General features: G+C 46.9%; 1 protein-coding gene across 6 annotated transcripts in view; it reads right to left on the bottom strand.

Moving 5' to 3' along the window:
- Tiam2 (TIAM Rac1 associated GEF 2) overlaps nucleotides 1-14,415 on the bottom strand; it is a 213,185-nt gene that overhangs the window by 26,722 nt on the left and 172,048 nt on the right. Inside the window, exon 1 of one of the 6 annotated variants that reach the window (XM_028854065.2) lies at nucleotides 12,574-12,989. The exons of 2 other annotated variants lie outside the window; for them this stretch is intronic. In XM_028854065.2, the coding sequence (XP_028709898.1) occupies nucleotides 12,574-12,585 (12 nt within the window). In that variant the 5' untranslated portion in view covers nucleotides 12,586-12,989. Of the gene's footprint in view, nucleotides 1-5,349; nucleotides 5,934-11,093; nucleotides 11,593-12,573; nucleotides 12,990-14,415 lie in introns of those variants that run through there. 3 more of the 6 variants (XM_028854067.2, XM_028854068.2, XM_028854066.2) reach the window with 3 other exon arrangements.

Below are 14,415 nucleotides of genomic sequence, written 5' to 3'. Positions count from 1 at the left end.
CTTTTCTTCTGACCATCTCACAAATGAGTTGAAATGTGTTTCTAAGAAACTTATTTAGTGGCTAATGTTTTCACTTAACACTTCTGCTCTTAGGGTTTCCATGGCGCCTCGCGGGACACTCTGACACCTGGCACTCAACAGCCCAGACAGAGGTAAGGCTCTGCCAGTAATCTCACTGAGCAAGCAGCCTGTGAAGGAACAGTCTTCCAAAACACCTGAACATTTACCGGCTAATATATTTTCCTTTCCCTAGTAATGGTTAGACACAAAAGCATGAAAAGATCATCACTGTCATTTATTTGAAGAGAAAATGTGCCATTAACACCAACTGTAACCAGTCCCCCACCCCCAACTCAAGGCAATCCTCGTGCCTCGGCCTCCAGAGTGCTAGGATTATAAGACGCCATGCCTGTCTTAGGGTTTCATTGCTGTGAAGAGACCATGACCATGGCAACTCTTATAAAGGAAAACATTTAATTGGGGCTGGCTTACGGTTTCAGAGGTTTAATCCATTGTCATCGTGGTGGGGAGCATGGCAGTGTGCAGGCAGACATGGTGCTGGACAAGGAGCCTAGAGTTCTACATCTTGATCCGCAGAAGAGAGAGACCCACTGAGACTGGGTTGAGCTTTTGAAACCTCAAAGCCCACCCCTCAATGGCACACTTCCTCCAATAAGGCCACAACTACTCTAACAAGGTCACATGCCCTAATCCTTTCAAATAATGCAACTCCCTATGAGACTACGGGGGCCATTTTCAAACTACCACAATGCCCATCTTCAAATTCTTCATAGTCTGGAGTTTTGACAAATCTTTTTTAGCTATCAATATTCTAGGCAAATAACATGTAGAAATAGAGGACTAAGAATGTCAATGTAGACAGGTGGCGGTGGCGCATGCCTTTAATCCCAGCACTCAGGAGGCAGAGCCAGGCGGATCTCTGTGAGTTTGGGCCAGCCTGGTCTACAGAGCGAGATCCAGGGCAGACTCCAAACCTACATGGAGAAACCCTGTCTCAAAGAAAAAAAAAAAAAAAGAATGTCAATGTTAGAGCCTCACACTAGATTGAACAAGCTCTGACCAACCTGCTCCAACAGCTGGGCCCAGCTGCTCAGCCAGACTGCCCATGCGGAGTCCAATCTCCCTGCTTCTGCTTCCCCCAAGAAACTGCTTCGCTGTAGTTATAACCTCAGTGGGTCCCAGCTTGCCTGACCTAGGAAAATCAATGGTATGGAAGGTCCTGCCCTGCACATCCATCCCTCAGTATTGAGAATGCTCTCAGGGACTTAAAGAACAGCAGCTGGAACACACCTAGTTCTGATTCCTGGGTAATATTCCTGGGGCATCTAGGATCAAGTTCTAGATTAATGGTTTTTCAGCCTTGCGGACATGACCCCTCTGGTGGTCGAATGACTGCTGTGGGATATCTTTCTGTATGCCGTGAATATGTGTTGCTCTGATTGGTTGATAAATAAAGCTGCATTGGCCCATGGAAGGGCAGGGTGGAGCCAGGTGGAAAAATCCAAGAGAGACAGTGAGAGGAGAAAGGAGAGGAAGAAGACACCAGCTGCCGCCAGGAGAAGCAAGATGTGAAAATACCGGTAAGCCATGGCCCAATAGCAACTTATAGATTAATAAAAATGGGTTAAGTTATAAGAGCTAGCTAGCAAGAAGCCTGCCTTAGGCCATGTAATTGGTAATTAGTATTAAGCCTCTGAATGATTATTTTATAAGTAGCTACAGGACTGTGAGGGCCGGGCAGGACCATGGGGCCTGGTCAAGACGGGAGAAACCTTCTGACTACAAATGACTCTTTCACAGGGGTCAAATATCAGATATCCTGTATATCAGATATTTACACTATGATTCATAACAGTAGCAAAATGATGGTTATGAAGTACTAATGTTAATAATTTTATGGTTGGATGTCACCACAACATGAGGAACGATATTAAGGAGTCACAGTTAGGAAGGTTGAGTACCACTGTTCTAGATTGTTACGGACAGCCTACGCTGGCTCCCTCTAGCTGACTTGGCCTTCAGATAGAGCATAAACCTTGGGGTTCCAAATCCACACACGTTCCTTTTGTCAGTGGGAGTGGGGTATAGGCTACAGTGCCATAGACTATTCCAAACTTATGTGCCCTTCTTTGCTCAAACTGGAACCCCTCAGCAAGAGTCGTTTTATTAACTAGCAGAACTAGCCACATAGTGGTACCACATGGTAATTTTATTCTAGAAATGCTCATAGCGAGCATCACAGCAGAGCCCCTGGGGACATCCCACAGGGCTCAGTCCTCCGCATAGCTCTGGCTGTAGAATGATGCGATCTTCTCCACCCCCAAGGTAGGGGAGGACGATAAAGCAGGAGCACCATGTGGGAAGTCCCTTTACAAAGACGGGGTCCCTTTGCTGGTGGGTCTTTAGGTTATTCTGGATTCCAATGGATCTTTAGGTTATTTTGGTTTCCTGTAAATGTGATTCCCCAGGGAGGGAGGACATGTGGGATACACAACACAACAGGGTAACCAGACAGAAGTCAGAGCAATGTACAGAACAGCAGTTTATCAACATGGATTTGCTGTTGGGAGAGCCTCCACCACGGCCGACATCCAGTTGTGGTGGACACTGGGCTTCCGTGCACTGAGGCCCAGACAGAAGCTTTCTGACAAGCCCTGTAAAAAGCAGAATGTTTTGTTTTTTCCTAAATATATTCCTGTGCCCCCAAATATATTTTAAGTGGCTCTTTTCACAAAGGCAGTATTACTCTCTATATTTTAGTGTTGCTATAGACTTCAAGCTATCAACCTTGATATATACTATATACTATATACTACTCAGATGAAAATACCCGAGTGAGTCGTAGTTAGCACAGTCCAGGACCCACAAGCTTTCCTATCAGAAATTTCAAATTATCTGACAACTACTAAAAATTTCATTCTAGATCTATGAAATAGATTCTTTCACTTATTAAAGTGAAAGAAACCAAAAAGTTGCTTATATCACTTAATAATTTGAAGTTTAAGTTAGATTACTAAACAGTTGTACCCAAATTTCTAGCAACATCTTCTGTTGTTCATCACACAGACCCAAATTTTACCCATGGTGTTTAAGCACATGCTCGCCTCTCTATAATCCTTGCTGGGCAGAATGGTATCATGGGAAATCCTCTTTATAATCTGACAGAAACCATCTCAATGCTGGCTTTCTCAGTGACCAACTGCCTGCAACATATTGGCCTGCTAGTTAATGTCCATTATGTCGACTTCTGTCTGCTAAAGGGGGGCTGAAGTAAGAATTTGATAGAGCTGTGGGGAAAACTGGGCTTCAGTGAGGACATTTTTATGCCCATCACAGGGCTGTGAACAGCTCAGTGGGTAAAGTACTTATGTAACAAGCATGAACTCTTGGGCTCAGGCCTGAGTACAACATCAACCCAGCCTGGTGGTGCACACCTGTGATTCCAGCACTCATCTGCAATGCATTCAGGAGCTGGAGGAAGGAGGATTACTCTCGGTTACACAGTGAGTTCAAGGCCAGCCTGGGATATATAAGACTGTCTCAAAAAAAAAAAAAAAAAGTTCATGGCATATACATAGAGATAATATCGGCCATCTCGCTTAAGGCCCCTTGCAGTTGGTGCCATTTATACACACCAGCTTAGTTTAATTTCACCTCTCCACCATGAGCCGATATCGGAGTATAAGCCACTCTTTAATAATACCGGGGGATTGCGTTGGTGGCGCACGCCTTTAATCCCAGCACTCGGGAGGCAGAGCCAGGCGGATCTCTGTGAGTTCGAGGCCAGCCTGGGCTACCAAGTGAGCTCCAGGAAAGGCGCAAAGCTACACAGAGAAACCCTGTCTCGAAAAACCAAAAAAAAAAAAAAAATAATACCGGGGGAACGGAGGGGACAGAGTGATTCTTCCAAAGCCCACTGAAGACAGTAGGAAGGCTCTGGCACTCCTGGCTCATCTGTCTTTCAACTTCACACAGCAGCAAATTAAGAGCCCTCCATCTAATGTACTTTCCAATTAGCTGCAGCAGGACATAAACACCTCTTGCCACAGCTCCAATCCATCCAGTACGTCCACTTTCCAAGAGCATGCTAAAACACACTTTTAAGGACAGCCTTGGGCGTGGAACAAGCCAAAACGACAGAAATGCTCATTCATAGACACAGGACACAACAGTTACCATGCTTGACCTGTTCCTAAATGTTCTTCATAAGAAAGCCAGCCACCCTGGGGCAGGTAGCCAGGAGCACAGCTCTGGTTTGACGGTACAAGGGGGCCCTTTTGTTGCCTGGCTCTTCTGCAGACCAACTGTGAATTCTTAATGTTTGGGTCATTTGAATGTTGTCATCTATAATCCTGCGCTTCCGCTTAGAAGGAAAGCCATTACAGACACTTAGCGTGTGGAGGGATGAGCAAGACTGACTGGAACTACATGACTCCCCATCACAGCACCGGCAAGCGATCTATCTCCCCTCTTCATATAGGCTCCTGTTATAACATCTTCAATAGCTGTGCTGGTGTCCACTGTGTGCCCTTTCTCTAGATTCTATGGATCCAGCGTGCAGCTCAGTCACTCAAGAAGAGTGGAACGGAGCCAGGGAGACAGGATCCAGGACCAGGGTTTGACTGAAGCCATCTCACACACACACACACACACACACACACACACACACACACACACACTCTCTCTCTCTCTCTCTCTCTCTCTCTCTCTCTCTCTCTCTCTCTCTCTCTCTCTCTTCCAGAGGCCCTGACTTGCACTAACAGTACATGAAAACAAAGCTTGGAATCTGGCTCCAAAAACAGGCTTAGAAAAGAAAAGCCCTAAGCAAGTAAAACATCAAATTGTTGTTTGTTTGGCCTGGCTATGTGCTTGAGCTGTTTGTCTCCAGTGAGCACACGCACAGCTTGATGGCACTTGAATTGTCGTTTCACTAACACTTTCAATTTTTGCTGTATTGAAGAAATACAACAGTCACGTCAGTTCATTTACACCACACTCCGGACAATCACGTGAGGAGCAGTATCTGCCACATGCACAGCTGAGACGTCACATCAACCATCCTCCACATCCTGGCGCTGACCACAGAAGCAAAATGGAGACGCAAATTTTAAACTCTTGCGGTCACTATTTTCAACAAATATCTCTGTCGTTTCAAGCACCATTTTCTTGGGTTGAGAAGAACATGGTGGCCGGGGAGGGGGAGGTGAGCAGAAAAGACAAGGATAGACAGACAGACACGTGTTCAAGAGAAAGCAAGTGACAATAAAAATATGGAGACTAAACGCTTGCTGGCACCCCAGAGTGAGACAATCTTCATTCAAACCTCACCTTGCGTCGCGGCTGAGTAACCAGTGTTTCTGCCTTGGTAAATCATTGCTGAAAGAACCATGTTGGAGTCCTCGGTCCTCCAGTGGGACTGCCAGGCCAACGTGGTGGCCGGTTTCCTCTCAGTCCTTGACTCAGTCCGTGACAGGACAGACTGGGGAGGCGATGGCTCGCACCCGTCCAAGCCAGCGGTAAGCAGGGGGCAGGACACCTCTAGCCCCGCAGTGTATCGGCGATTCTTAAGTAAGTAGCTCACCGCGAATTCTCTAGTCCATGCCACCACCAGGCCAGAACCTCTCAGGCAAATGTCAGTGATTACTCACTGCCAGGTGGCTTCTGACAAGACCAGAGAACTTAGGTAGCAGCCGAGTATTAGAGATTGACAGGGCAGAGGCAGTGAGTCAGAGGAGGAGGGTGCCCTGCGACTGAATAAGCAATGGAAGGGAGAAGGCGGTGGGGGCAAGAACCAAATGGGGGAAAGGAGAAGCTAGATTTAAAGGTAGAACGCCTTTGTGTGTTTATGTGTGTGTGTATGTGTGTGCTCATGAGTGTATGAGTGCCTGTGAATGTGTATAGGTAATACACGTGTGTGGAGACCAGAGGTCAACAGGGGATGCCATTCTAATCTCTCTCTCCTTCACTTTTTTTAGATAGGGCCTCCCACTACATCTGGAGCTCACCAATTTGGCTAAGATGGCTGCCTGGCTGGCTGGTGAGCTTCAGGGATCTGCCAACCGCTGCCTCCCCAGCACTGGGCTTATTGCATGAGCACATCACCATGCTCAACTGTTTACATGGGGGCTGGGACTTGAACTCAGGTCCTCATGATGCTCAGCAAGCTCTTTACCACTGAGCGAGCCGCCTTCCCAGCCCCTGGGGGCACCTTTATGACCTGAAGTGCTCTCTTTTCCTCCAATATTGAGAACATGACCTTTATTCTCTGGTCTTTGTGCTACATCAAGAAAAGCAGGAAACTGATTTTTGAAAACTCAAATATCCGCTCTTTGCCCTCAGCAGTTAGAAGGAGGCCACCAAAGGCAAAAGCCACACTGTGTGCCCGTGAGCGGGGCTCCTGGGTGGGCTCTCTCCTTGGCCTCTTCCGCCTCAAGCCCTGAGAGCTCCTGAGGGTGACAGCTGAGTGTACTTAGAGCTGAATGCTAGAGGAAATGACAAAATGACTCAGAATAATTGTGCAGAATTTTTTAAAAAGTATAGGCGGTTGCATCGTGGGACCCAGACATTATTAAAAGGTGATAATGTGTTCTGAGTAACGACAGGCATAAAAGCTGTATTGAAGCGCGAAGGCACCTCCATTCAGTCTGCACAATGGAGTTCCCATTTGACGATCTGCACATAAGCAAGAATTCTGAAATAAGGCGTCGGGATGACTATCCAGACCTCTTAACAATGGCTAACGTCTGAGCAGGCCTTTGTGGAGTGGCTTTTAATGAACCAACCCCAGAAGGCCACATCCTCCCCGCTCTTGGTAAATATTAAAGATTAGATAACATTCAAGGCACCCAAACAGTAGCAAGCCCAAATTAGACCATAACTGTGCTATTATTTCTTTAGAAGAAAAGGAACAAGAAGCCGCCACAGACTGATCCGCTATGGGGGAGTTCAGCATGAGGCTCCACTCACAGCAGCCTGGGGGACCACCACCACTGGAGCACCCCTGTGCTGGGTGGATGACCCCCCCCCTCCTAGCCCACCAGACAGCCGTTTATCTCAGCAACCAGGGCTATACGCATTTAGTTGAGGATCAGTATCTCAAATCTTACTCTTCACAGATTAACTTTTCCCCCAGTAATTACAGAAGATAAAAGTTTTTGCAATGCCAAAACATCATCATAGGATGAAGCCAGTGGTATTCAGTAATATGCCAATGCCATACAACCATTAATGGAATATATTCTGGTAGAAACCTAATAATTTATTGGCCATGGGGGAGGGTATTGTTACTTAACCCCCGTCTGTGTCTTTTGGCACATGAAAAATCTTAAGGTAAAGCATTAATAGGTAGCTGCACCTGGCCTAGCAGACTAGAAGACAAAAACCAGGGTCAAAATGTCACTGGAAGGCAGGAGAGAAGGCACAGCAGGCGAAATGCTTGATGTGAACGCGTAAGGACTTGAACTCCGCTCCTCAGCACCCAATTTTAAAGCCAGGTGCTGTAAGATGCACCTGTAATGTAAGCACGGAAAACTTAGTGCCAGGAGTGTCCCTGGAGCTTGCTGGTCAACCAGCCTAGACGAATAGGTGTGTCCCACACTCAGTGAGAGACCGTCACAAAAAAGTCGGGAGGTAGATAGTCATAAAGGAAGACACCCGAGGTTGACTTCCAGCCTCCTCCACACACATGTGAACATTCACTTTCACACATACTTGCACATATACATGAACATGTACATACACATACACACAGACAAGACCACATGATTAAACAACATGATACCTTTTCATATCATCAATATGTGACAATAATTCAGAAAGTCAATAATGTAATGTTAGCACCAAGGCCAATGAGTCAAACATGCCAAGTCGGGGTTATAAACTCAGGGATCATTAGAGCCTGCACGTAATGTTATCACACTGTGGATCCCTGCCGCACACCCCAGAATTCTATGCAGTTTTAAATATAAGCATATGAGCAATTTTCTAGAGGTTTCTAGAGCTTTCATTCCATTCTCAAAGATCTACTCTAAACACTTTTCCTAAGTAAAGTACCTAACCATCCTGACCTTCACTCATGACCTTAAAAACACATCTGAGAGGTTTTAACATTAGTAGACACCGTGACAGACCACAGATAACCAATGCTGATTCCAATCAGGTCCTTCTGAGGTTTGGTTCTTTTAAGTAGCTCTCCACATTCAGGAAGACGAGAAGCAGCAATGTCAGGCAAAGGACTGCTCTCAGTCACACATTTGGGTAGAAGGATGGGCAGGGAGATGAGTCAGCTCGGGGTCAACACTCAGACCGGAAGGAGGGGCAAGGAGACGTGTGGCTGACACTCAAACCAATGCAGAAGTCTGGTGACTTCAGTCAAGGACACAGCATTCATCAGTCTAGGACACGGGGCAAAACCCACCCATACTTCTACACCCACCATAGGTCCAGTGCCCCTAAGGCGGCTCTAGAACCTTCAAGTAGGGCTCAGACTGAGAGGGAGGGTTTGGCCTGAGAAATCCAAGTTCTGTACTTTCTTCTCTGCCCCAAAGTGAAATTATCTGAGGCCTCCATAACTGTTTACCTCCAGGCAGAGGGGTGTGGAAAGGAAACAACCCCAGATGCAGAGCTGGAGGGCGGGAAGAATGGAGGATGAAGAGGAATGAGGCAGGAATATCACCATTCAGCCCCATCTTGCCTTTCTGCAGAGGTGACCACGTGAAAAGCTGGGGACAAGAGGTACAGCCTGCAGACCCCATTCCACCACCTAGGTGGACGAGCCACTCTGAATTTAACACTCTGCCTGGTGAGGATAAGCAGACACCCCACCCCACCCCTTAGAATCTCATCTCAGACAGGAAGAGAGCGCCATCATAGCTCCTGCTGTATCAAGGGAGAGGAAGAATGCGTAGCTGCAAACAGATGTGGCCAGGTGACCACATCTGTTTGCAGCTGGCGGAGAAGCATCTCTGCCCAGACAGGGTCGAATCCTTGAGTGGCTTCAGCTCTGGGGCATCTCCGAGTCACTTCCCTATGACTCATCACCCCAGCAGCGAGAGGGCATGTAATTACCCCTTCAGAACTTGGGTGCCTGACAGCGAGTTAATTTCGGAGCCAGCGCGCCACCTGACAAGCCCTGCCCTCTGGGGTGACTCACCCTGCCACCCTACCGCACAGCCTCTTTGTGGCTTCATTCCATTTGGGATTCAGAAGCCAACTTGGAGTAACAACTTAATTTTTTTTTTCATTCCAGAAATTTTTTTTTTTAAAAAGAAAAAAAGAATGTAAAGGAAAGTGCAGAGAAGAATAAGAAAACAGAAAGTACAAAGGACAGAGGGGCATCTGAAGAGACCAGCCTGTTCACAAAGGGACCACAGAACCCGAAGATGGAAGGGGAGAAAGCACCGCCATGAATCCTCCCAACCTCACTGAGCCAGGCGCCATTATCCCTCTGTGAGAACCATCAGGACCCAGGAAAGGCCTAGGGTGCCTGGACTTTTCTAGAGTTGGTGTCTGACATTTCAGGCCTACCTTGTCTGTCAGGTCATGTTCTAGAACCTCTGCCTTTCAGGCATCTCTACTGCTAGGCAGCCGCGTATTCCAGTAACATGGCAAACTGCATGTTTTGTTGCATGCAGACTCACAGCCTCGGGGCCACACACAACCCCAAGTCTCGCTCAGTGAGCGGTCATCACATCTGAGGCTTCCCAGACAGCTGAGTATTTCATCCGATGACACTCAATGTCTGTGCAGCCCAGCCCAGCCTGCTCATAGCTCAGCCCCTGATGACAGCCTCTGCTCCCATTTCAAGGTTCTTCCATCCTGGCATACAATGTGGTCAGGGGGAATCCGCCATGGTGACAGGGCTGAGGCCAGCTGCAAGAAGTGGAGGGGAGGAGGGGTATAGGGAGGATGGCTTCTTCCCATTTCCTCCTTTCAGACAGGATTCCTTCCCCAGGATGAGCGCCCCAAGCTGCTTTCAGAACAGCTGCTATGGTCACATCTGCCCCTTTGGGGTCTCGAGGCCACTCTATAGCTCAAGTCCACTGCTCGTTCACTTTTGGACCTTCCCTGATGCCCTGAACAGGGAGGAAGGAAGGGTGATATCTCTAATTCTGCAGACTTTAAATGATCCTCAGCAGGACAGGACCTCTGCATGCCATACCCCGTTGGCCACATATCAGCCCTGATGACCAAGCGCTGATGCAGAAGAGCTGAACACTAATAGTCTGCAGCTAGGAACATGGGATGGAGGGCAGATATCTAACTACCAAGAGCTCAAACGCTCTTTCAGGCCATCCAGCAAACTTTCTTGCCTCCAACAAGCCCAACAAACTTACCATCAAGTCTCTTTTCCAAGGAAGTATAGCATTAAAACGACAGAATGCTTCACTGGAGAGCCAGGTACAAAATCTCGGCAACCTGCTCCTTCTCCAGCTTATGTTCACCCCACCTCTCATCCAAGAGCACAGATCTGCAGGGCTCTGGCCAGCAGTGCCCCTCTGGCCTCCCTGAATGGCTGGACACTCACAGCCTGCCTTTTGAGGAAGAAAGCAGACCAATCAAACAGCTTCTCTATCCGGTCACTTCAGCCAACTCATGACACTACACCTGAGAAAATTTCACTACGTCGATTACTTGTTATCTTTATGAAGACAACAGAGGGGGCTGGAGAGGTGGCTCAGTGGTTAAGAACACTGGCTGCTCTTCCAAAGGACTCGAGTTCAATTCCCCACACCCATATGGCAGCTCACAACTGTCTGTAACTCTAGTTCCGGGGGATTCAGTGCTCTCATACAGACATATATGCAGGCAAAAACACCAATGCAAATGAAATAAAAAATAAATAAATCATTTTAAAAAAAGACAACAGAAAGTCAAGTGGACTCAGTGCCTAAGGTCCCTGGTGTCTGATTCTTTTTTATCTCAGAGAACAGCTCAGGAGACTTTGAACAACTGACATTAACTCCAAGAAGACCGGTGGGCAGCTAAGGTGTTGAAGTCATACATACATACACACATATTAATTTCAGTAACATGTCACTAGGACATTCATATATTTGCATGTGAATGCTTACCTGGCAGTGAATCTCCCCAACCCCATCACCTCACTGATGAAGATGCTGAGACCTGAGTAGAACGTGTACTTGTAGACCTGTCAGGGGAGGCTACTTAATCCCCTAAAGCTGGGTAACTCGGCCCAGGTGACTGATAAGTCCTGGCACAAGAGGACACAAGCTCAGCTTTCTAACATAGTCCATTTTCTTTTTGGCACACTACTGCCTGGAAGAAAGGGCTGCATGACATGACATCATCACGGGAGATGGGTCACTATGGCAGGATGCCATGCCCGAGTCATTTTTCAGGAACAAAGCATTTTGCGTAGAAGAAACCATCTCCCTGCCCATTAAAATACGAATTAGTTCAGACGACTTGCATTTAAAAATAGGTACATTTAACTTTAAGAAAAGACCATGAATACATCCATCTACTAAGCGCAGCTATGGAGACAGACGACTGTTCATAAATAAATGATGTTTTGTTTAACTTTCTAACAAAATATCGTACAACTCAAAGGTCCTGAGGTAAGCTGCCTAAGGAATGCTGGGACACAAACCACGCTCCCCAAAACCTTCTCTTTTAGCTTCAGCATCTCTGATCTGCAAGCTCTTAAAAGGCAATTCATGTGAAGAAACTTAAGAGCTTGTGCAAAATGAGTGGGCAGGAGTCAAATATTAAACTACAAGTTACGTTCCCCTGGTTACAGGGAGGCTAGCTGTCAGTGTGTGTTCTTTTCTTCTGCCTTGAACACACAACGGGCCAAAACACACCTTTAAAATGATCAGATCCCAAAGAACACAACACACAGTTGCTACCCTGTACATCTCCATTCCCAATGCTCTCTGTTCTATCAACACGACGCCCACAAACTGCAAAAATAATCGTGGCCACAGCTACACTAGGTAATTACATAAAAAACTCCTCTAAAATCTAGAAAATTAACTAAAGAGTAAGGGCTACGCCAAAAAACTCTGCTCGCCTTGCAGAAAACAGGTTTTCTTTTTCTTTTTTTTTTTTTCTTTCTTTTTTGCAGGTATGTATTTCACAGCAGTAAGCCCAAGCCCAATACAAGCATGGGCTATGCTCCAACGAAATTGTTCAAGCATAAAATGATTTGCAGCAATCAAATTCTTTTCTCTCACTTTAAAATACAGTATACAGAGGAAACATTTTTTTTTTGCACAGGTCCTTCTGACATCTATTTCAAACTAACAAAGCTGTTTGAGGGATCAACTACAAGACCTCAGAATGAGAAAGGCAAGGTTGACAGTACCATAGAGCCAGAATACAAAAGTTCTCTTCTTGCCTATAAATATAGAGTGCCTCAAAATTGCTCCCAGGACCCCTTCCAAACAGACCCAAACCCTGCCATCCACACAACAACCTTTAGACATTGTTAGAGTCACATCAACTTCTAGTCTTAAAAGAAAACATGCAAACATGCCCTCGTTTAGACCAAGACCTGCACCCAGGAATCCCAAGCCTGTATTTACTTACACACTTGCACATAAAAAGGAGAGGTTCAAAGGCACCTGTTCCTTCTCAGTGTTGGAGAAGGAAGCAATTCATAGTCCGCTGCTGCTGCCGCCGGAGAGCATGGAAGGCATACATCCCCGCCTGCTCTCATCCCCAGGCAATGAAGTGAGGGAAAAAAAAAAAAAATCCCAAACTGTTCTTGCCTGTCACATCCACAAGGATGTCCTAGCGCCACCAAGCTCTTTCTCTCGGCTGCCTGGAGAAGGTACACCCCCTTCCACTATATTCCTACCCCAAACTCTGAGCCTGCCTGCTCTAGAGAGGTACCAGGAGGTTACAGCAGATGTAGGGACAACAGATCCCCCAAGTGCCACATGTCTTTACTGCCAGTCCCCAGGGCTTGAGTGGCTTGTCTGTGGGGGACTGCTTAACACACCTGGAGTACCTCCAAAACAAGCCAAAAACTCCTTCAACTCCCTCAAGCCCCCCAAAATGATTTATTCCTTTCAACTCCCCCCCCCATCATAATAGCATATGCCAACTGCTAACAATGCTAGAGAGAGAAAAAAATCCCCTACAGGAGAGGCTGACAGGGTCACACAAAGAGCTGTGACAGTAATAGGCACCCTTAAATAGAGACAAGGCAATCAATTATGAACCATTTGCAGAAATTGTGGGGCTGTCAAAAGCCTTGGTTACAGCTGGGTTTCATCAAGCCAGGCTTCGTGCGATTTTCAATGGGAATTATTCCTTATTCTTAAGTCTAGAGTACTTGTTAGTAAAATACCCCACATGGCCCAGGTTCAACCAGAATCTAATCTGAAAAGAAGTTAATGACCCCTAAGAAGATCCAGGAAGCAGAGGCAGGTCCTCTCCCTGGAGAGCAACCGCCTCCTGCAGGCTTGAGCAGCTGCCGGCTAGAGGGCCATGGGCAGGGGCCCCTGGAAGACGTGCTCGCAGCACAGGAAAGAAATGCATCCCATTGCATCGGCAACTCCCGATTCACCTCTGTGCAAACAGGGAGGAATCCCGGTTACAGATGGACTGGGGAGATGATGGTTCAGTCAGTACAGTGCAGGCTACGGAAGCTTGAGGATCTGAGTTCAGAGTCCCAGAACCCCTGTAAAAAACCCAGACCAGGTCTTGGTCATCTTTACCTGCCCCAGGGGTGCAAGTGGCCAGACAGGCCAATCTCAGAGCTTGCTAGCCAGCCAGTCCAGCCAAAGGGGAAAGACTCTGTGTTAAAAGTTGGCAGGTGAGGCTGGGCGGTGGTGGCGCACGCCTTTAATCCCAGCACCTGGGAGGCAGAGCCAGGCGGATCTCTGTGAGTTCAAGTCCAGCCTGGTCTACAAAGTGAGATCCAGGACAGGCTCCAAAGCTACACAGAGAAAACCTGTCTTGAAAAAAAAAAAAAAAAAAAAAAAAAAAAAAAAAATGTTGGCAGGTAGGTGTTAAAGAACTGAATCCACCCCCAAAGCTGATCTCTGGCCCACAAATGCACACTATACAGTAACAGTAGTAGTAATAATAACAACAACAATAAAAATACCCTGGTCTATGTGGTGATTTCAAAGAAAACGGCAACCATAGGCCCATAGAGAATGGCATTATTAAGGTCTTGTTGGAGGAAGTGGGACAATGTGGAGGCAGGCTTTGAGGTGTCCTATGCTCAAGCTATGTCCAGTGTGGCTCATAATCTCCTTTCGCTGCCTGAAGATCAAGATGGAGAACTCTCAGCTCCTTCTCCAGCACCATGTCTGCCTGCATGCCAACAAGCTTCCCACCATGAGGATAATGGACTGAACCTCTGCAACTGTAAGCCAGCCCCAATTAAATGTTTTCCTTTATAAGAGTTGTCATGGT

Source organism: Peromyscus leucopus, chromosome 8a (genome assembly GCF_004664715.2).
Source record: "Peromyscus leucopus breed LL Stock chromosome 8a, UCI_PerLeu_2.1, whole genome shotgun sequence".
NCBI classification, from domain to species: domain Eukaryota; kingdom Metazoa; phylum Chordata; class Mammalia; order Rodentia; family Cricetidae; genus Peromyscus; species Peromyscus leucopus.
This window is presented reverse-complemented; position numbering and strand designations above follow the sequence as displayed.